We start from the raw sequence: 20,957 nt of genomic DNA, 5'->3' as shown, positions 1-20,957 counted from the left end.
TTAGTGACACAGCTTTATAGACTTTGGTTTGTGAATTCATGCAGGTGTTATGAAACGATAATATAGGAAAGATTAGCACTGAATTAGGATAGCTTTTTTTTAATCGTACATTAAATTCACTGGGAAACTTAGGTCTTTTGCATGGGTAGAGAACTTTGGGAGGTCTGGAAAGAACCCCTTGAGACCCGTGAGCATGAAGGTGGTGAGCATCATAACATGTTTGGGAGGAACATGGAGTAGGCCGAGTCCAGATATATTCTTTCTGGTAGAAAGGGAAAAACACAAAAGTAAGTTTCTTCTAATGTTTTTCTTTTCTTCTAATACATGATGAATGTAGAATATTCTTTGTCTGGTTCCCCTGTAAGACGACTATTTTCTAGGCCGTCCATATACTTTGAACAACTTGAATTTTTGGACTTGGCTCTAGTTCCATTTCAGTCTGATTTTTGCAAGGTATGGTTTTAAAAAATCAGACTTTATTTTGTGTCTTCTTTATATATATATGTGTGTGTGTGTGTGTGTGTGTGTGTGTGTGTGTATGTTCGTTCATGTGTGTATTACAGTAGGTATAACAGTATTAACATTATAGTGTTATTAATGCTTTATAGATATAAGTAGTTAGTATAGTAATCAATGTCTTTTGTTCATTTTTCTAGCTAGTACATGAATGTAGATTGCTCTAGTTTCTACATTCTGCTTTCTGGGAATTATTTTCTGACCACTAGTTAAGCATCCACTTACTTTGGTAGAGAATTTTTCTTTCAATCATAAGAATCATATATCTTTATTAGTGGGGATCTCTAGGACCTAGAGTCCAGGCCGTGGTTTGTCAAACACTTTATTAAAGGAGAAATTAAAGTGAATATTTTCAGCTCTGTAGTAATATGGTCTTAACTATTCAACTCTATTTTAGTGCCAGAGTAGACATAGACAATATTGTAAACCAGTAAAGTTTTGTACACAAAATCGGGTGTTGAGCCTTCAGGCCATAGTTTATCTATGCTCAACATGGGCCGTGGAAAAAAGCCCAGGGGAATACTAAGGCAGGAAAATATGGTGGCATGATGCTGTCTTGGTGAATTTTCTCCATTGATAATGTTCAAGATTGCTTCAATGCAAGTTTTGTCAGATTGTCATTTTACTTAGAAATTGTAATGCCAGAACTAGAATTTTGATTCTCTCCAACTTATCAGATACTGTTTTGTCACTCACTGGCAGATTCTGATACAGTACCTTTAAGAAAAGTTAATTGATTGCTATTGTTTTTAAAATATCTATTTAACAGTAATGTTCTTTGAAAAATTTTTTATAAGTAGAATGTATGCTCCCATCTCAGCTTGATTTTAATAGTCAAAACAAATACTTGAAGAAAAATCAACAAATTTATCAGTATATTTATCTTTTTATAAATAGTATTCATTTCACTTACTATCTTGATTTTTTTGTTTGCAACCCAGAATGAATAATCCGTGTGTACTTGAAAACCGATTGCTGCGGTACTGCTGTCTTGTTTATGCTTTCTATCCACCTACTTCAGAAAAGGATTTGAGGTGACTCTAAAGTTAAAACTGCAGTTGACTCTTGAACAAGGCAGAGGTTAGGAGGGCTGACCTCGACACAGTCAAAATCCACGCATAACTTTGGATTCTTTAAAAAGTTAATAGCCATCTATTGACTAGAAGCCCTTACTGGTAATATAAACAGTCAATGAATACATATTTTCTATAAGTATTATATACTATAATCTTACAATAAAGGAAGCTAGAAGTGAAAGTTGCTCAGTCATGTCTGACTCTTTGTGACCCCGTGGTACCATATAGTCCATGGAATTCTCCAGGCCAGAATACTGGAGTGGTTAGCCATTCCCTTCTCCAGGGCATCTTCCCAACCTAGGGATCAAACCCAGGTCTCCCGCATTGCAGGTGGATTCTTTACCAACTGAACCACAAGAGAATCCCAAGGAAGCTAGAGATAAGTGTTAATTAAGAAACTCATAAGGAAAACATTTATGATACTGTGCTGCTTTTATACAATACAAAAGAACATTAGTTTATGTTATAGTCAGTCAGTACATACATCAGTGTTGTCTTGTACGATATAAAATAGTGTACTTGGTATATGGAATACTAACACTAGACATCAAAAATGAGATATTGTGAAAAAGAAATTCATATTTATTAACAGGTATAATGATTCATGCATTGATAGTGAAGCAGCAATGTGATTGCTTTATGGTAGACTAGTGTAATTGATACAGTTGCATCACTGTAGCCCAGCCTATACTCTGTAAGTGAATCATAAGATTTTTATGGCCCACAGTGTCATACTCTTAATACACTATTGGAAATATTGTTACATTTTTTAAAAAATGACTTACCTGTGATGATAGACTGATGTGCAGTTTCTCCATTTGCAAGAGAGAGGCATGCTGTACAGAGAGGCATCTTGAATGGTAGTGTAGTTCTTTGAGAGCAAAATTATAAAAGAGTAAGAATACTAATGCATTATTAATTTAATTTAAATACCAGCATAGATCAGGGTAAGGATCAACTGTTATCCACATATATTTTATGCATTCATGGCATACCTAACTTTTCTTTATTCTTTTCGACAGTTCTATGCTACCTGGTGTGTCTGCAAGTTGTTTCAAAATGTCACAAACTTTGAAAATTTTCCCAGTATATTTATTGAAAAAAATGTGTGTTTAAGTGGACCCATGCAGTTCAAATCTGTGTTATTTAAGGGTCAGCTATACTATAACGTGGGACAAAGCGCAGGGAAAAGGAAGGAGTGACAGCAGCCGCGTGATGAAAACGGATCTGATGGCATTGCAGGTCGACAGAACAGATGCAGTGTTTTGCTGTCAGAGACAGATTTTGTTGTCGTTGTTATTTTCTCCAGAAACATCTTGTAAACGTGCAGTGCCCACATTCTTGTTTCCCCCAGATGCTAAGAGTGCACCGTTGCACGGTGTACACCTGGTGGATGTGCTGAGGTCTGAGAATCCCATAGGAGTTCTACTCTTCTGTTGGGCTGGTTAGCATCCCTTGCTACAGTGATGGCTTTATAGAAGGACCTTTGAGCCTGGCCACATCATTACTAAAATTCTTTAATATCTTGCCCCATACCTACTTTGGGCATCTTTGTTGGCCGTAGCTATCACCCTAGTGGAAGTTACTTGTGTTTTCTTGCCCTAGCCACTTGAAATAGCTTCCTGTTGCTGTCATAACTAGTAACCACAAATTTAGTGAGTTAAACAAGCAAATTAGTTTTCTTACAGCTTTCTGTGTCAGAGTCTGGTATGAGTCTCACCAGATTATAATCAGTTCATCGGCTGTGTTATTTTCTGGAGGCATTAAGAGAGAACCCATTTCCTTGCTTATCTGGTTTATTCGCAGGAACTGTATACTTCCTTGTGGTTATAGTGCTGAGATCCTGTTTTCTTGCTGGCTCATAGCTAAGAGCTGTTCTCAGGTTCTAGAGACTCACATTCCTGGGTATGTGACCCTTTTCCTTTGTCTTCAAGTTGGCAACAACAGTACTTAATTGCTAAAAGGAGAAACGTTAGGTACCTGGTTAATTCATTTATGTGTAAAAACTTAACCGTTTTGGGTGTTGCTGTGTGTAAGTACTCAGTCATGTCTGACTCTTTGTGACCCCATGGACAGTAGCCCACCAGGCTTCTCTGTCCATGGGATTCTCCAGGCAAAAATACTGGAGTGGTTTGCCATTTCGTACTCCAGGGAACTTTTCCGACCCAGTTATTGAACCCACATCTCTTGAATCTATCACGATGGCAGTTTCTTTACAACAAGTGCCACTTTGGGTAGGTATTATTATTGTTGTACTTTACTGTCCTGTATTATTTTTATACAGATATTTATTCTAAAGCGCTTACCTTTATAAGGAAAAAGTTTTGTGTGTGAGTGTGTTTGTTTTTGAAAAGTTAACTTATGTTGATGCCATATGCATGAATACGTGAAGAATATTTCCTTTGAATGAAAGGTTAGCAATAAGAAGATTCAGTGTGACACATGTTCCCTTTAAAGTATTATTTGAAAACATCAAGTCTGTTTAAAAATTTTTATAAGCCTTGGTAAATACTGTTTCCTATGATTTTTCCTCCTTCTGTGGTTTAAGAGAATCTCAATTATTCTTATAAATTGTAAGAAGCCTAGAAGTTCTTATTACTCAGAAAATATTCTGTTTGAGAGTATTTCTGTTTTAAAGTAATTCCAAGAAATCGGAAGCAGAAGTGAATTTATTTCCTGGAAACTATATATTGGTTCAAGCTTACCCTGTTACTGTGGACGCTATCAAATTATCATAATTTTATTTATGCGCATGACATTACATCTACATAAAGGAGAAGGAGAAAATATGACAGACTTTTCAGAATTAGGGAGGAAAAAACAGATTGAGTATGAAAAAGAAGCAATCTGCAAATCAGCTATACATTTCAGGGTTCAGTTCAGTTCAGTCGCTCAGTTGTGTCCGACTCTTTGCGACCCCATGAACCACAGCATGCCAGGCCTCCCTGTCCATCACCAACTTCCGGAGTTTACCCAAACTCATGTCCATTTAGTTGGTGATGCCATCCAACCATCTCATCTTCTGTTGTCCCCTTCTCCTCCTGCCCTCAATCTTTCCCAGCATCGGGGTCTTTTCAGGTGAGTCAGCTGTTTGCATCAGTTGGCCAAAGTGTTGGAGTTTCAGCTTCAACATCAGTCCTTCAATGAACACCCAGGACTGATTCCTTTAGGATAGCCTGCTCGGATCTCCTTGTAGTCCAAAAGACTCTCAAGAGTCTTCTCCAACACCACAGTTCAAAAGCATCAATTCTTCGGCGCTCAGCCTTCTTAATAGTCCAACTCTCACATCCATACATGACCACTGGAAAAACCATAGCCTTGACTAGATGGACCTTTGCTGACAAAGTAATGTCTCTGCTTTTTAATATGCTGTCTAGGTTGGTCATAACTTTCCTTCTTAGCAGTAAGCGTCTTTTAATTTCATGGCTGCAGTCACCATCTGCAGTGATTTTGGAGCCCCTCAAAATAAAGTCAGCCACTGTTCCCATTGTTTCCCCATCTATTTCACATGAAGTGATGAGACCGGATGCCATGATCTTAGTTTTCTGAATGTTGAGCTTTAAGCCAACTTTTTCACTTTCCTTTTCACTTTCATCAAGAGGCTCTTTAGTTCTTCTTAACTTTCTGCCATAAAGGGGTGTGTCATCTACATATCTGAGGTTATTGATATTTCTCCTGGCAGTCTTGATTTGATTACAGCTTGTGCTTCCTCCAGCCCAGTGTTTCTCATGATGTTCTCTGCATATAATTGAAATAAGCAGGGTGACAATATACAGCCTTGACATACTCCGTTTCCTATTTGGAACCAATCTATTGTTCCATGTCTGGTTCTAACTGTCACTTCCTGACCTGCATACAGGTTCCTCAAGAGGCAGGTCAGGTGGTCTGGTATTCCCATCTCTTTCAGAATTTTCCAGTTTATTGTGAGCCACACAGTCAAACGCTTTGGCATAGTCAATAAAGTGGAAATAGATGTTTTTCTCTCTTGCTTTCTTGATGATCCAGTGGATGTTGGCAATTTGATCTCTGGTTGTTCTACCTTTTCTAAAACCAGCTTGAACATCTGGAAGTTCATGGTTCATGTATTGCCTAAGCCTGGCTTGGAGAATTTTGAGTATTTCTTTACAAGCGTGTGAGATGAGAGCAATTGTGCAGTAGTTTGAGCATTCTTTTGCATTGCCTTTCTTTGGGATTAGAATGAAAACTGACCTTTTGCAGTCCTGTGGCCACTGCTGAGTTTTCCAAATTTGCTGGCATATTCACAGCACTTTCACAGCATCATCTTTTAGGATTTGAAATAGCTCAACTGGAATTCCGTCACCGCCACTAACTTTGTTTGTACATTTCAGGGTAGTCTAGGGGTAAAATGTTAACATAAGACACCTTTGATAATATGAAGAGGTGACTTGAAAGAAAACTGCCACCAGCTAGCAACTTTAAGAGATTCTCCTTTTAGTTTCCAAATTGTCGCTCTAATTGTCTATGTGACTTCCATATGACTCTTTGTTCCACAGTTGTGTTTGTATTATTTTACAGGCTTCTTTAATATGTTTTTGTGACTGCTGTGTAGAATTAGAATGAGGATATTTTTGAGAAGGTTTTTGTGTATTTTTTGTGTATACTTTGATTTTGAAGATTGGGAATGTGTATGGTTCTGGCAGTTCATCTGCCTCTGTATTCATGGGATTGTTTTAAAAAATAAAATTTGTATCTTGACAGATGTTCCTGAGCTTGTTTGGAACTGACTTAAACATAGTGCAACAGTAGCTAAATGTACGCTAACTTGCACCATAGGTGTAGAATTGCTCCTCTGAGGAACTGTGGGAAAAATTTTTTTTATTGGATGTGGTGCAACTGATTTGAAACATGTGGAGTGCTTTCTTTTTAGACCCATTGAGTATTTAAGGTATTTTTGGTAATCTAGGAACTTGAGAATATATATTGCATGAAGATTTGTTTGTTTTTGTATTTTCGAAAACTGAGTAAGCTACCAGCTTAGATTTGCTGTATTTGCGAGGTAGTCTGAAACAGCGCAGTAAAAGCAAATGTTACTGTCTTGAGGGGATTTAGTGACTTCTACACTTTCCAACCAATACAGAATAGCTTATTTCATAGAGTTGGGGTTGCTTATTGTAGGAGAGAGATTTCCTTCTCCCCGAAGAAGCTCTTCTCAAAACACAACATTGGTGTATGTAATTTTTATCACATGTAACTTTTATTTATTCAGCATTTCAGAGTAAGCTGTCATTTTTTTTTTTTTGGAGAAAATAAGCCTTTCTTTTGCCTGAAAAATAACTTTGAGAAAATAAGGTGAATAGGAGCACTCACACTCACCTAGAATCAGACATCCTGGAATGTGAAGTCAAGTGGGCCTTAGGAAGCATCACTACGAACAAAGCTAGTGGAGGTGATGGAATTCCAGTTGGGCTATTTTAAATCCCAAAAGACGATGCTGTAAAAGTGCTGCACTCAATATGCCAGCAAATTTGGAAAACTCAGCAGTGGCCACAGGACTGGAAAAGGTCAGTTTTCATTCCAGTCCCAAAGAAAAGCAATGCCAAAGAATGCTCAAACTACCACACAATTGCAGTCATCTCACACGCTAGTAAAGTAATGCTCAAAATTCTCCAAGCCAGGCTTCAGCAATATGTGAACCATGAACTTCCTGATGTTCAAGCTGGTTTTAGAAAAGGCAGAGGAACCAGAGATCAAATTGCCAACATGTGCTGCATCATCGAAAAAGCAAGAGAGTTTCAGAAAAACATCTATTTCTGCCTTATTGACTATGCCAAAGGGTTTGACTGTGTGGATCACAATAAGCTGGAAAATTCTGAACAAGATGGGAATACTAGACCACCTGCTCTGCCTCTTGAGGAACCTGTATGCAAGTCAGGAAGCAACAGTTAGAGCTGGACATGGAACAACAGACTGGTTCCAAATAGGAAAAGGAGTACATCAAGGCTGTATATTGTCACCCTGTTTGTATAACTTCTATGCAGAGTACATCATGAGAAACACTGGGCTGGAGGAAGCACAAGCTGGAATCAAGATTGCTGGGAGAAATATCAATAACCTCAGATATGCAGATGACACCACCCTTATGGCAGAAAGTGAAGAAGAACTAAAGAGCCTCTTGATGAAAGTGAAAGAGGAGAGTGAAAAAGTTGGCTTAAAGCTCAACATTCAGAAAACTACAATCATGGCATCTGCTCCCATCACTTCATGGCAAATAGATGGGGAAACAGTAGCTGACTTTATTTTGGGGGGGCTCCAAAATCACAGCAGATGGTGATTGCAGCCATGAACTTAAGAGACGCTTACTCCTTGGAAGGAAAATTATGACCAACCTAGACAGCATGTTAAAAAGCAGAGACATTACTTTGTCAACAAAGGTCCGTCTAGTCAAGGTTATGGTTTTTCCAGTGGTCACGTATGGATATGAGAGTTGGACTATAAAGAAAGGTTAGCACCGAAGAATTCATGCTTTTGAACTGTGATGTTGGAGGAGACTCTTGAGAGTCCCTTGGATGGCAAGGAGATCTAATCAGTCCATCCTAAAGGAGATTAGTCTTGGGCGTTCATTGGAAGGACTGATGTTGAAGCTGAAACTCCAGTTCTTTGGCCACCTGATGCGAAGAGCTGACTCATTTGAAAAGATCCTCATGCTGCGAAAGTTTGAAGGCAGGAGGAGAAGGGGACAACAAAGAATGAGACAGTTGGATGGCATCACCGACTCAATGGATATCGGTTTGGGTGGACTCCGGGAGTTGGTGATGGACAGGGAAGCCTAGCGTGCCGCAGTTCATAGGGTCGCAAAGAGTCGGACCCGACTGAGCCACTGAACTGAACTGAAACTAAATTGGTATTTTGAGGATAAGTTGATTAACTACCAGTAAGACTCCAGTTTTGGGTTTAACATTGGCTTCACCAAGATGCCCTCTTGGCTTTAATTTTGTTTTAAATAATAAGAAACTATTTTCTTATATGTTCAAAAAGGGTGTTTTTCACAAATGAAATGGTGACTTTAAAAACTTCATTATGATCAGATGAACTTTGGCTACTGTCCTTGGTATTTTGACATGAATTTTGATACAGGTTGCTAATATCAGAGATATTGGAGTCTGTTCAGAGATGGACTACATGAGTTTGAGTTGGTATCTCAGAACAATCCATGAATGAGTAACTTATTATTTATTGACTCATGAGCAGTGGGTATAGAACAGGTTTAAATTGTATCTTGAAGAAGACAGAAATCTTAAAGAAGAAATACAAAATCATGAGTTTTTTTTTTCTTTCCTTTATAATTTTTAATTTTACTTTCTCATTGTTCTACTAGGGCGACATCCCTTCTGTTGAATACCTCTTACAAAGTGGAAGCGACCCCAATGTTAAAGACCATGCTGGATGGACACCATTGGTAGTTTTCTTCTTGTTTGTTTTTTATTATCTTTCTGTTTATGGTTTATAGTTATCATAGTTATGTAGGTTTCTATATATCGCCCTCTCCCATATATATAGTCTCTTTTTAATCTGAAGAACTCATATTTTAAATAAATAAGGGTAAATGTCATGTTTCATCTAGCTTTTCAGTTGTGCCAGGTGAAAAATTGCCTACCTTTTGACTGACTTCTTCTAGATTTAAGAGTCTGGTTCCACTGTATTGCTGAATTTACCACATGTATGGAAAGCTAACTGCTACAACAGACATTAGGCTCTGTTCTGCAGCACTGCATGTCATTGGAACCACAATTTTCGGGAAAAAGAAGTCAAGAACTGGGTACAGGAATGTAGCACAAGGCAATGGTTGCTACTGAGGATCTGTCTTGGCCTCAGTTATAGCCTGTCCAATTACAGACACACAGAGGTAGTAGAAATCTTTGCTCACATTAAATAATTTTTAAAGTCTTTGCTTTTTATTGCTAAAAATACTATGTAAAGGATAGTCTGGAAAAAGGATGGCACAAGTACATGGAAACAAGTGTTCTATGGACCATTGGGACAGTTAGCATGTGGTTTGAATACAACCATAGAATATCAAGAGATGAGATGGATATCCTTATTCTGTGAACTGTAAATTAAAAGAAATGGAGAGATTCTCATTAGACCAGGTGCAAAAAAGGTTTTAAACTCGTCTATACTGACTTCTCCCTGCAATGTTTTAAGCTGGGAGTGTTTATTCTGGATTAGAGTCACTTTGTTGTTTGGACTCCACACACAGTCTGGGTAACCTTTTCAAAGAAAGGTTGATTTTTCTTTTAAACAACTAAGGCAAACTTTAATAAAAATTGGAGAATAATTTAGGGGACATGAGACCTAATTTGGAAATAGAAATAGACCAGAAGCATTCAGTGTGGTGTTTTGCCTATTAAGATTTGAAGGTATGTACTTAAAGGCGTGGTATGCCAGAGATTTCTTAGAATACGACACAGTGGCATCGTTAGCAGATCATTAAACATAAGGAAGATTTGCAGTGTGAAGCGTCTTTGAACATTCCACCATTCCCAGTTATGTCATTCATTAAGTTCCTTCTGAGCATCTCCTCTATGTTATATCTTTTGTCACTGACACCAGCCATACAATATCTGTAGCTTCCACAACTAGAGGCTTGTCTCGTCAGTTCTCATTCTAAGATACTCACTTTGCTGGGTGCTTACGTATATATATGCCACTTAGCTTATGACTAAGCAGTTGATTTAGTGAATACTGTTCAGCCTTGAAGGATTTCAGATTTTATGCATGATCTGGTTTTGAAATATTTTCTGTGTTTTTTTTTTTTTTGCCCCTTGTTTTAAATTTCTTGCTATAGAGCAATTTAGGAGCTGTAATTGGACTAAAGCTACTTTTTCTTCCAAGTAAAGAGCGTTTGACCCAAGGCTTAAATGAGAAAAATCTTTTTTCATGAATTGCGTAAATCTTGGTTGCGACCTATCTTACCTTTAAGACTGTTAAGAGTGGTTTTACTCTGTCAATAACTTATGGTCTGTGTGAGTATTTAGGTAAGAACCAGTTTTCTGATTCGAGGTTCGTATTATTTTTCTGAAGTGTGGGCTTTGTTATTATTCATTGGTCTTCCTCATTACTCTTCTCACTCTCCTTTAATCAGCATGAAGCCTGCAATCACGGGCACCTGAAGGTGGTGGAATTGCTGCTCCAGCACAAGGCATTGGTGAACACCACTGGGTATCAGAACGACTCACCCCTTCATGACGCAGTGAAGAATGGGCATGTGGACATTGTCAAGCTGCTGCTCGCCTATGGAGCCTCCAGGGAGGCAGTGTAAGTAGTTCACCTTAAAGCCTATTTTTTTTCTGCTGACTTTTTATTGAAACCAGGTCTTTGATGAAGCAGAGACTTTACTACCTAAGTTGATGACTGTTTCTTTTTTTTTTCACAACTATATTTAAATGTGGCCAATATAGTCTAGACTTAAAATCAGCATTCATGCCCTTTTCCTTTATAATTCTTACGTGTCGAAGGGAGGTGTACTCTTTTAATTCAGAAAGTTTTCAGATTAATTTTGGAAGCTTCGAGTTTCTGGAAAAAGTCATTCAGTTTTTATATAGATTGACTCATACTTATTAGTAAGGCAAGAGTTAGAAGACTGTAAATAACTACTTTGTATGCTCCCTAGCGCTTTAGAATTGTTGTAAATCTTCTATTCCTTTTCTTTTCCTGAATATTTAGTATAACCCCATTTAAAATATGTAAGAATTCAGATGTTAGGGAAGTGCAGTCAAATTATTTCGTAGATTATTCAAATCATTCAAGTGAACCTCCAGGTAAATTGTTTCTCAGTATTGGAGCACAGAGACACATCAATGAATGCTGGCGGCTGCATTTTAAAGTTGCTGTTGTCAAGAGTGTCACAAGTAAATGCTGCATGTGGATTTTATATCTGTAATCTCTAACTTGGTTCATGTCTCCCTATATATTATTTTACTCTTTTTAATTAATGAAGTAGTTGGAATGAAAATGCAAGCATTGGTTCTCTGTTTACCCATTACTGCTGCAGGTTTGGAAGTAGCACACAGAAGTCAGGACTTGCTCTGTTTACAGAAGGGAATAAATATTACAAAATGCAGATCTTCTAGGTTTCATTTTATAGAAAAATAGGTAATCATAAAACATAGTTGAAAGATAATAATGCAGGAATCTACTATACCTTGGTGCTGTTAGTTTTTGGTGCCTTTATTTCTCATCACGTGATAAGGTGGTTGGGGCAAGCTCAGAAAATACATCTCTTCTATTTCTTAAATTTTTAAAAAAATTTTTTACACACACGTCACATACATGTGTATTAGACTAGGCCGTGTGTTTGTGTGTATGTGTACATATATACACGTGTAACAGGTATGACCCTCTTGTCGGGATAGCGATCCATTTGGTAGAGCAGGTGGTTGCTTTGTTCAGGTGAAACAGAATAGTTCCTGTTCGTGGGCGCTTAAATCAGCCATGACTACTCTAACGAATGGAGCACTGGTCAGGGTGTTAGGGATTCCAGCTTTTATTTGTGACTCCATTTTTGCCTTTATGGCTTCAGTCAGGGTCGTTTCTGTGCCTTGGTGTCCTCACCTATAAAACATGGGTGATGCCTGCTGCTTTTCTATTTCTTCAGAGTATAGTGGGGATTCATGAGCCAAAACACAGGGTCTGTTGTATGGTTTGTACACTGTGATTCTTCACTACACTGTGAAGCTCATTAATACACAGGGTGTGGGCCTAAGATGGTAAGCGGGTCTGCTTTCAGAAGTGCCTTCTCACATGGCTGTGTTGTTCCCAACAGGGTTATGGGGTGAAGCAGCAGGTGTCGGCACACCGCTAGCCCGTTACTGTCTAGTAGATCTTCCTGCACTGATGGAAACGCTCCGTGACAGGTGCAGGCACTCAGTAGCCACTGGACATCTCTTATTATTCAGCACTTGAAATGGAGCTGTTGCTACGGAGGAAATACATTTTAAAATATATTTTAATTAATTTAAATAGTCATATACGCCAGATGGTTACTGCATTGGCGAGCTGGTTGGTACCGTTTGGATAGTAGGGAAGGCAGGTTTATTTGGTGACTGAAGTCAGGAATGATTTGGGGTAGAGGATACTAAGGCAACTGTAGGACAATTGCAAGAGTTGATTTAATTTAAGGTGTAACAGGCCGGGAGCTATTTCTAAACATCGTTATTCCTTCTGTTCTGGACTGTTGGTCATCATACTTAAGTATTTTCTGTATTTCTTGGTTTCTGTTTTATCTTGTGATAATTGCTGTTGACCTGATTAGCCTCGCCATCTCCTTTTCAGATTACTTTTCATACTACACAGCCCAAGAGCTTTCAAAATATACAGTTCTGGCCAAATGACTTATTTGCTTAAAACTCTTCCCAGTAACTCTTAACGTTTTTAAAACAGAAGTCAGACTTAAGAACTTGATTTGTAGAGCCTCAGGTGGTCCAGCTTTCCTCATCTCTCCAGCTCTGTCTCTCTAGTCCCTCCTGTCCCCCTTCTTCAACTTTTTTTGCACTAATGAAGTCGCTCAGCTGTGTCCGACTCTTTGCGACCCGTGGACTGTAGCCCACCAAGCTCCTCCGTCCATGGGATTCTCCAGGCAAGAGTACTGGAGTGGATTGCCATTTCCTTCTCCAGGGGATCTTCCTGACCCAGGGATCGAACCCAGGTCTCCCACATGGCAGGCAGACACTTTAACCTCTGCACCACCAGGGAAGCCCTTAAATACAAGAATATAGTCTCTCAGAAAACCTCCTATAGAGACACAGAACTTCAGATTCAAGTGCTAACATCAAAGATTTCAAGGGAGGAAAGGAAGCCAGGTTGAAAGATGAGGGGGAGGAGGTGGGAGTGGGGGGCCGTCTGGCCTTACAGACGTCTCCTGCCACCTACAGATACCCAGGTGTTATGGGACTTTTCCCTGGGCCTCCAGAGAAGGGAGGATTGGAACTCGGCCCTACCAGAAATCAGACCAGACCAGAACCAGAGGAGGTGATCAGTCTCCAATCCTCAGCTCAGGCTGAGGGCCCTTCGACCAGATTCCTGCGTCCAGGACCGGGAGACTAGAAAAACAGGGAAGGACAGGAGGGGTTAAGGAGAGGAAAGAGAGAGGGAAGGGGAGAGAGGGCAGTAGAGTCTCTTGTTCCTTACTGGTCAGGGCACTCTGGCCAGGTTTTGCACTAGCCTTTCTAAATTTTTATTTCCTTAAGATGTGCAAAGCTGTTTTGTCTCCTAACCATCAAATATGCTTTTGGTCTGTGTGGTATGTTCTTCCTTTGGGTTTCATCTGAGGTATGGTTTGTTTTTCGCTGGCCTTTGCGAGTCCTTCGTATATGGTGCTTCCTCCTGGTTATAAATGGAGGTGGCAGTGTACCTGCTTCTTACTATCTTCTCGTTAGGCTGTGTGCTCTTGTGTTCCAGGGATCGTGCCTGCTCTCCCAGGCCCTCCTGAGTGCCTGATGTAGTCTGTTGTTGTTCCATCACTAAGTCGTGTCCAACTCTGCGACATCATGGACTGTAGCATGCCAGGTAGTCTGAACCCACAGTTATTTGTAGAGTGAATTGGTAAGTCGTTGAATGCATAAAGAGTTTCCCTTGTGGCTCAGCTGGTAAAGAATCTTCTTGCAATGTGGAAGACCTGGGTTCGATCCTTAGGTTGAAAAGATCTGGAGAAGGGAAAGGCTCCCCATTCCAGTATTCTGGCCTGGAGAATTTCATGGACTGTATAGTCCATGGGGGTGCAAAGAGTTGGACATGACTGAACAACTTTTACTTTCATTTTTCTGAATGCATAAAGGGCTTCCCTGGTGGCTCAGATGGTAAAGAATCTACCTGCAATGCAGGAGACCTGGGAAGTTCAGTTCATTCCTTGTGTTGGGAAGATCCACTGGAGAAGGGAATGGCAACTCACTCCATTATTCTTGCTTGGAATATCCCATGGAGAGACTGGTGGGCTACAGTCCATGGGATCACAAAGAGCCGGACATGACTGAGCGACTAACACTTGCACTTTTCTGAATCCATAAAATGATGATATGTTTTTTCATCTCTTGGTTAAAGGGACAGACAAGGTGAAAATAGGAATTGCCTCCCTCTGCTCCCATCTTCACTATAACTATGAAGAGAATGTGTAAATCTAAGTTTCCGTAAGCTGCACCTTATCTCGGATGGTAGAACTGGTTCCCGGTATTCATCCGCGTGAACAAACAATGTATGCTCCCTGGGCAGAATTGTTAGTCTCTTGTCCATTGTTCATTCCTATTCCCTTTTGTGGGATCAAGGCCGCCCAAAGTAATTCTAGCCTTGACATCTTTAAGGTCTATTTTTCTTTCTGCCAATGTTCTAGATATTGTTTTTCTAGAGTTAAGTATTAACAGGTGAGAACAGATGAAATTTGTTCCTGTGCTTTCCTCCATATCTGAAATAGAGCATGGGGAGGGGCTCGTGGAGACTTTGTAGGGTTTTTACTACTCTTGTGTTTTTTTCGCCTTAAGTTCATTTTCTATTTAAGCCGTTAATATCTCAGACTCTGAAATCTGAGTTGATAGGTGTGCTTCCACTTTTTTCTCTGCTTACCATGTATTTTACTCTTAATATATCTTGTCTCAGAGTAACCAGGACTAGACTTTTTCCATCTCTAGAAGAAGGGTAGAGACGAGAAAGGGCAAAAACTGTTCTTTTATCCTTCCTTCTTTGGCCCTTGGTGCTTTGGCTAATTGAAGTTGTAGATAAATAGTGTCCTTTTGCCTATTCTAAATACCATTCTTTAGCTCTAGAAGAGACATTTTGGAATCTTCATTATCTCAAAGCTAAAGGCTTCTTTCTACTTAGATGCTTTCTTTTCCTGAATTTCCAACAGAATGCGTGTTAGATTTTTCTCTTATCCTTTACATCTTCTTCTCCCCAATTGTTTTATCTGCTACTTTTATTCTAGTAGATGTGAACAGACATTTATGTTAGTGGTTACAGAATAGTATGATACATGTCTTCATAGCTCAATGCCCCCAAGATTCCATGAGTATCTAGGATAGGGGCTAGAAATAACGACTAGAGGAAATCATGCAAGGTTTCCTAGAGGATGTAGCACTTCAACTGAATTTGAAGAAGAAGGATAAGAGGGTGGACTTTGCAGAAAGAGGATGATGGTTGCTAAGGTACTAGGCACTTGTTTCACTTCTAGGAGCTGATACAAGACTGGAATGAAGGGAGGGAGGACGGTGAGACAAGAGGCCAGAGAAGGTGGGCAGAGGCAGTGAAAGGCCTTGTGTGCTAAAGAGTTCACGTATGAAGTTGAAAATTTTCACCTCCACACTGGGAAGGAATCCAATTGAAAAGGTCTGTTCAATAATCAAGGGGAGAAGTAAAGAGAAGGATCAAATGATCATATATTAGCTTTTATTTTGTATTGCATTTGTCACAGTTTCCAGAGCAATATTATAAAATAATAGTGATAATCTTGGCATACTTGCTTTATTCTCATTTTAGAAAAAATATTGGCCATAGGTTTACAGGTCAATATTAAGGTTGTATTAAAAATAATGATCTTGTCGTACAGATGGCTGACAGAGACATGAAAAAATACTCAAAATCACTAATTATTAGAGAAATACAAATCAAAATATAATAAGATACCACCTCACACCAATCAGAATAGCCACCATAAGAAAAGTCTATAAATAGTGAATGCTGGAAGGGTGTGGAGGAAACACTGTTGATGGGACTGTAAATTGGTACAGCTACTATGGAAAGCTATATGGAAATTCCTTAAAAAAATAAAACTAGAGCTGCCATATGATCCAGGAATCCCACTGCTAGGAATATATCTGGAGAAAACTTTAATTGAAAAGATGCATGCCTACAAGTGTTCATAAAAGAACTATTTACAGTAGCCAAGACTTGGCAGCAACCTAAATGTCCGTCCACACAGGAATGGATAAAGAAGAGGTATACAGTGAAATAATAAAAGCTGGAATATTAATGGAACATTACTCCAAAATAAAATAGAATGAAATAATACCATATGCAGCAACATGGATGGACCTAGAGATTCTCTTCAGTGCAGTTCAGTTGCTCAGTCCTGTCCAACTCTTTTCGACCCCATGGACTGCAGCACACCAGGCCTCCTTGTCCATCACCAGCTCCCAGAGTTTATTCAAACTCATGTCCATAGAGTCGGTGATGCCATCCAACCATCTCATCCTCTATTGTCCCCTTCTCCTCCTGCCCCGAATCCCTCCCAGCATCAGGATCATTTCAAATGAGTTATTTCTTCGCATCAGGTGGCCAAAGTATTGGAGTTTCAGCTTCAGTATCAGTCCTTCCAATGAATATTCAGGACTGATTTTCTTTAGGATGGACTGGTTGGATCTCCTTGGAGTCCAAGGGACTCTCAAGAGTCTTCTCCAACACCGCAGTTCAAAAGCATCAATTCTTTGGCTCTCAGCTTTCATTATAGTCCAACTCTCACATCCATACATGCCTACTGGAAAAACGGTAGCCTTGACTAATCAGGTCTTTGTTGGCAAAGTAATATCTCTGCTTTTTAATATGCTGTCTAGGTTGGTCATAACTTTTCTTCCAAGGAGCAAACGTCTTTTAATTTCATGGCAACAGTCATCATCTGCAGTGATTTTGGAGCCCCCAAAAAATAAAGTCTGTCATTATTTCCATTGTTTCCCCATCTATTTGTCCATGAAGTGTTGGGACAAGATGCCATGATCTTAGTTTTCTGAATGTTGAGTTCTAAGCCAAATTTTTCACTCTTCTCTTTCACTTTTATCAAGAGGCTCTTTAGTTCTTCTTGGCTTTCTCCCATAAGGGTGGTATAATCTGCATACCTGAGGTTATTGATCTTTCTCCAGGCAATCTTGATTCTAGCTTGTGCTTCATCCAGCCCAGTGTTTCTCATGATGTACTCTGCATATAAGTTAAATAAGCAGGGAATATACAGCCTTGACATACTCCTTTCCCTATTTGGAACTGGTCTTTTGTTCCATGTCCAGTTCTAATTGTTGCTTCCTTCTCAAGAGTGAGGTCAGGTGATCTGATATTTCCATCTCTTGAAGAATTTTCCATGGTTTGTCATGATCCTCACAGTCAAAGGCTTGGGCATAGTCAGTAAAGCAGAAGTAGATGTGTTTCTGGGACTCTCTTGCGCTTTTGATGATCCCAGCAGCTGTTGGCAATTTGATCTCTGGCTCTTCTGCCTTTTCTAAATCCAGCTTGAAGGTGTGGAAGTTCATGGTTCATGTACTGTTGAAGTTCATGTACTGTTGGCTTGGAGGATTTTGAGCATTACTTTACTAGCATGTGAGATGATTGCAGTTGTGCAGTACTTTGAGCATTCTTTGGTGTTGCCTTTCTTTGACATTGGAATGAAAGCTGATCTTTTCCATTCCTGTGACCACTGCTGGGGTTTCCAAATTTGCTGGCATATTGAGTGCAGCACTTTCACAGCATCATCTTTTAGGATTTGAAATAGCTCAACTGGAATTCCATCACCTCCGCTAGCTTTGTTCATAGTGATTCTTCCTAAGGCCCCCTTAGTTCACATTCCAGGATGTCTGGCTCTAGGTGAGTGATCATACTATTGTGATTATCTTGGTCGTGAAGATCTTTTTTGTATAGTTCTTCTGTGTGTTCTTGCCACCTCTTCTTAATATCTTTTGCTTCTGTTAGGTCCATACCATTTCTGTCCTTTATTATGCCCATCTTTGCATGAAATGTTCCCTTGGTATCTGATTTTCTTGAAGAGATCTGTAGTCTTTCCCATTCTGTTGTTTTCCTCTATTTCTTTGCATTGATCACTGAGGAAGTCTTTCTTATCTCTTCTTGCTCTTATTTGGAACTCTGCAGTCAAATGAGTGTATTTTTCCTTTTCTCCTTTGCCTTTAGCTTCTCTTCTATTCACAGCTATTTGTAAGACCTCCTCAGACAACCATTTGGCCTTTTTGCATTTCTTTTCCTTGGGGATGGTCTTGATCCTTGCCTCCTATACAATGTCAGGAACCTCTGTCCATAGTTCTTCAGGGACTCTGTCTATGAGATCTAATCCCTTGAATCTTATTTCTCACTCCACTGTAAAATTGTAAGAGATTTGATTTAGTTTATATCTGAATGGTCTAGTGGTTTTCCCTATTTCCTTCAATTTAAGTCTGAATTTGGCAGTAAGGAGTTTATGATCTGTACCACAGTCAGCTCCTGGTATTGTTTTTGCTAACTGTAGACAGCTTTTCCTTCTTTGGCTGCAAAGAATATAAACAATCTGATTTTGGTACTATCCTACTGAGCTATTTATCTTAGGTTGTCATATCAGAGGTAATCACAGCAGAGATTATCATACTGAGTAAATCAGAAGGAAACAGACAAATAGCATATGATATCACTTACATGTGAAATCTAAAATATGATACAAATGAACTTATTTATGAAACAGAAACAGACAGACATAGAAAACAAACTTATGGTTATCAAAGGGCAGTGGGGGTAAGAGAGGAATAAATCAGGAGTTTGGGATTAGCAGATACAAACCACTATATATAAAATAAAGAGCAAGGTCCTACTGTGTAGCACAGGGAACTCCTGTAATCAATATCCTGTAATTAACCATAGGGTAAAAGAATATGAAAAAGAATATATATATATATATATATGTGTGTGTGTGTGTGTGTGTGTGTGTATATATATATGTGTATGTATTTATAAATGTATGTATGTGTGTATAACTGAATCACTTTGCTATATACCAGCAACTAGCACATTGTAAGTCACCTACACTTCAATTTTAAAAAAAGATTTTCCTTCCGGTTATTTTACCATTTTTAAACAAGACTGGATTTTATTTTATTAAGTGATTTTGAGATGATCTTGCACTTTTTGCCTGTTGATGTTACTACCACATTTAAAAATATTACTCCATGTTGCATTGTTGGGATAAACTTAGTGTATTGTGTTAATCTTTACACAAATAGTTCGTATTAGTTTCCTAGGATTTATTTAAGATTTTGCATCTATAGCTATAAATTAGAATAATTTGTTGTTTTAACTTCCATTTTTTACTTTCAGGTTTCGATGTTAAAATGATACTTATAGTTCTTAAAAATAATCAGGATGCTTTCCACCTTCTCTGGTCTTGGGTATGTGAATAGAGTATCTAACAGAAATAATTCCCACCCTACTTCCTGTTTCTCATCCCCTGTCCTTTGTCCCCAACCTGACATAACATTATTTATTTTGATCACTTTCATATAGTATATTTGGAGATATCTCTCAATTTGGTTACTACTAGTAGTTATCGCTCTGAAATTCTAATGTATTAACATTAGAATTTAATGTATTGAATTAATTAATGAAATTAATTAATGAAATTCTGATGTATTAACATTAACCTATATTCTACTAGGTTAATATAGGTACTAAAGAGAAGATGGACTTTTTGTTATCCTTTTAATTTATCCTGAAATTGTCCCTGTGAACTATGAAACTAAGTTATCTGTTTTGTAGTTAAATCTGAGACCATATAAATGTATACTTCTTACTTTATCTTTGATTTTGATTTAATTTTAATATTCTATTTCTTTACTGTTTTCTTATAGTCACATTTTGCTTAGAATACTTTCATAATGTGCTTTGAGCTTTTGCTGTGCAAACTGGCATTTTTCAAATGGCTCTTGCATTTGAATATAGTATTAATTTGCTTTTTCAAATCCTAAAAGATGATGCTGTGAAAGTGCTGCACTCAATATGCCAGCAAATTTGGAAACAAAGGTCCATCTGGTCAAGGCAGTGGTTTTTCCAGTGGTCATATATGGATGTGAGATTTGGACTATAAAGAAAGCTGAGCACTGAAGAATTGATGCTTTTGAACTGTGGTGTTGGAGAAGACTCTTGAGAGTCCCTTGGACTGCAAGGCAATCCAACCAGTCCATCCTAAAGGACATCAGGTGTTCATTGGAAGGACTGATACTGAAACTGAAACTCCAATACTTTGGCCACCTCATGCAAAGAGTTGACTCATTGGAAAAGACCCTGATGCTGGGAGGGATTAGGGGCAGGAAGAAAAGGGGACGACAGAGGATGACATGGCTGGATGGCATTACCGAGTTGATGGACATGAGTTTGAGTGAACTCTGGGAGTTGGTGATGGACAGGGAGGCCTGTCGTGCTGCAATTCATGGGGTCGCAAAGAGTCGGACATGACTGAGCTACTGAACTGAACTGAACTGAACTACTCCTTTGAAGGAAAGTTATGACCAACCTAGATAGCATATTATAAACCAGAGACATTACTTTGCCAACAATGGTCCATCTAGTCAGGGTATGATTTTTCCAGTAGTCATGTATGGATGTGAAAGTTGGACTATAAAGAAA

General features: G+C 38.8%; 1 protein-coding gene across 1 annotated transcript in view; it reads left to right on the top strand.

The window, feature by feature from the left end:
• Window positions 1-20,957, top strand: part of BARD1 (BRCA1 associated RING domain 1) — a 92,632-nt gene that overhangs the window by 35,908 nt on the left and 35,767 nt on the right. The window contains exons 5-6 of the mRNA XM_012145486.5: window positions 8,929-9,009; window positions 10,696-10,868. Of these exons, the coding sequence (XP_012000876.2) occupies window positions 8,929-9,009; window positions 10,696-10,868 (254 nt within the window). The remainder of the gene's footprint in view (window positions 1-8,928; window positions 9,010-10,695; window positions 10,869-20,957) is intronic.

This window comes from Ovis aries, chromosome 2 (genome assembly GCF_016772045.2).
Source record: "Ovis aries strain OAR_USU_Benz2616 breed Rambouillet chromosome 2, ARS-UI_Ramb_v3.0, whole genome shotgun sequence".
NCBI classification, from domain to species: domain Eukaryota; kingdom Metazoa; phylum Chordata; class Mammalia; order Artiodactyla; family Bovidae; genus Ovis; species Ovis aries.
This window is presented reverse-complemented; position numbering and strand designations above follow the sequence as displayed.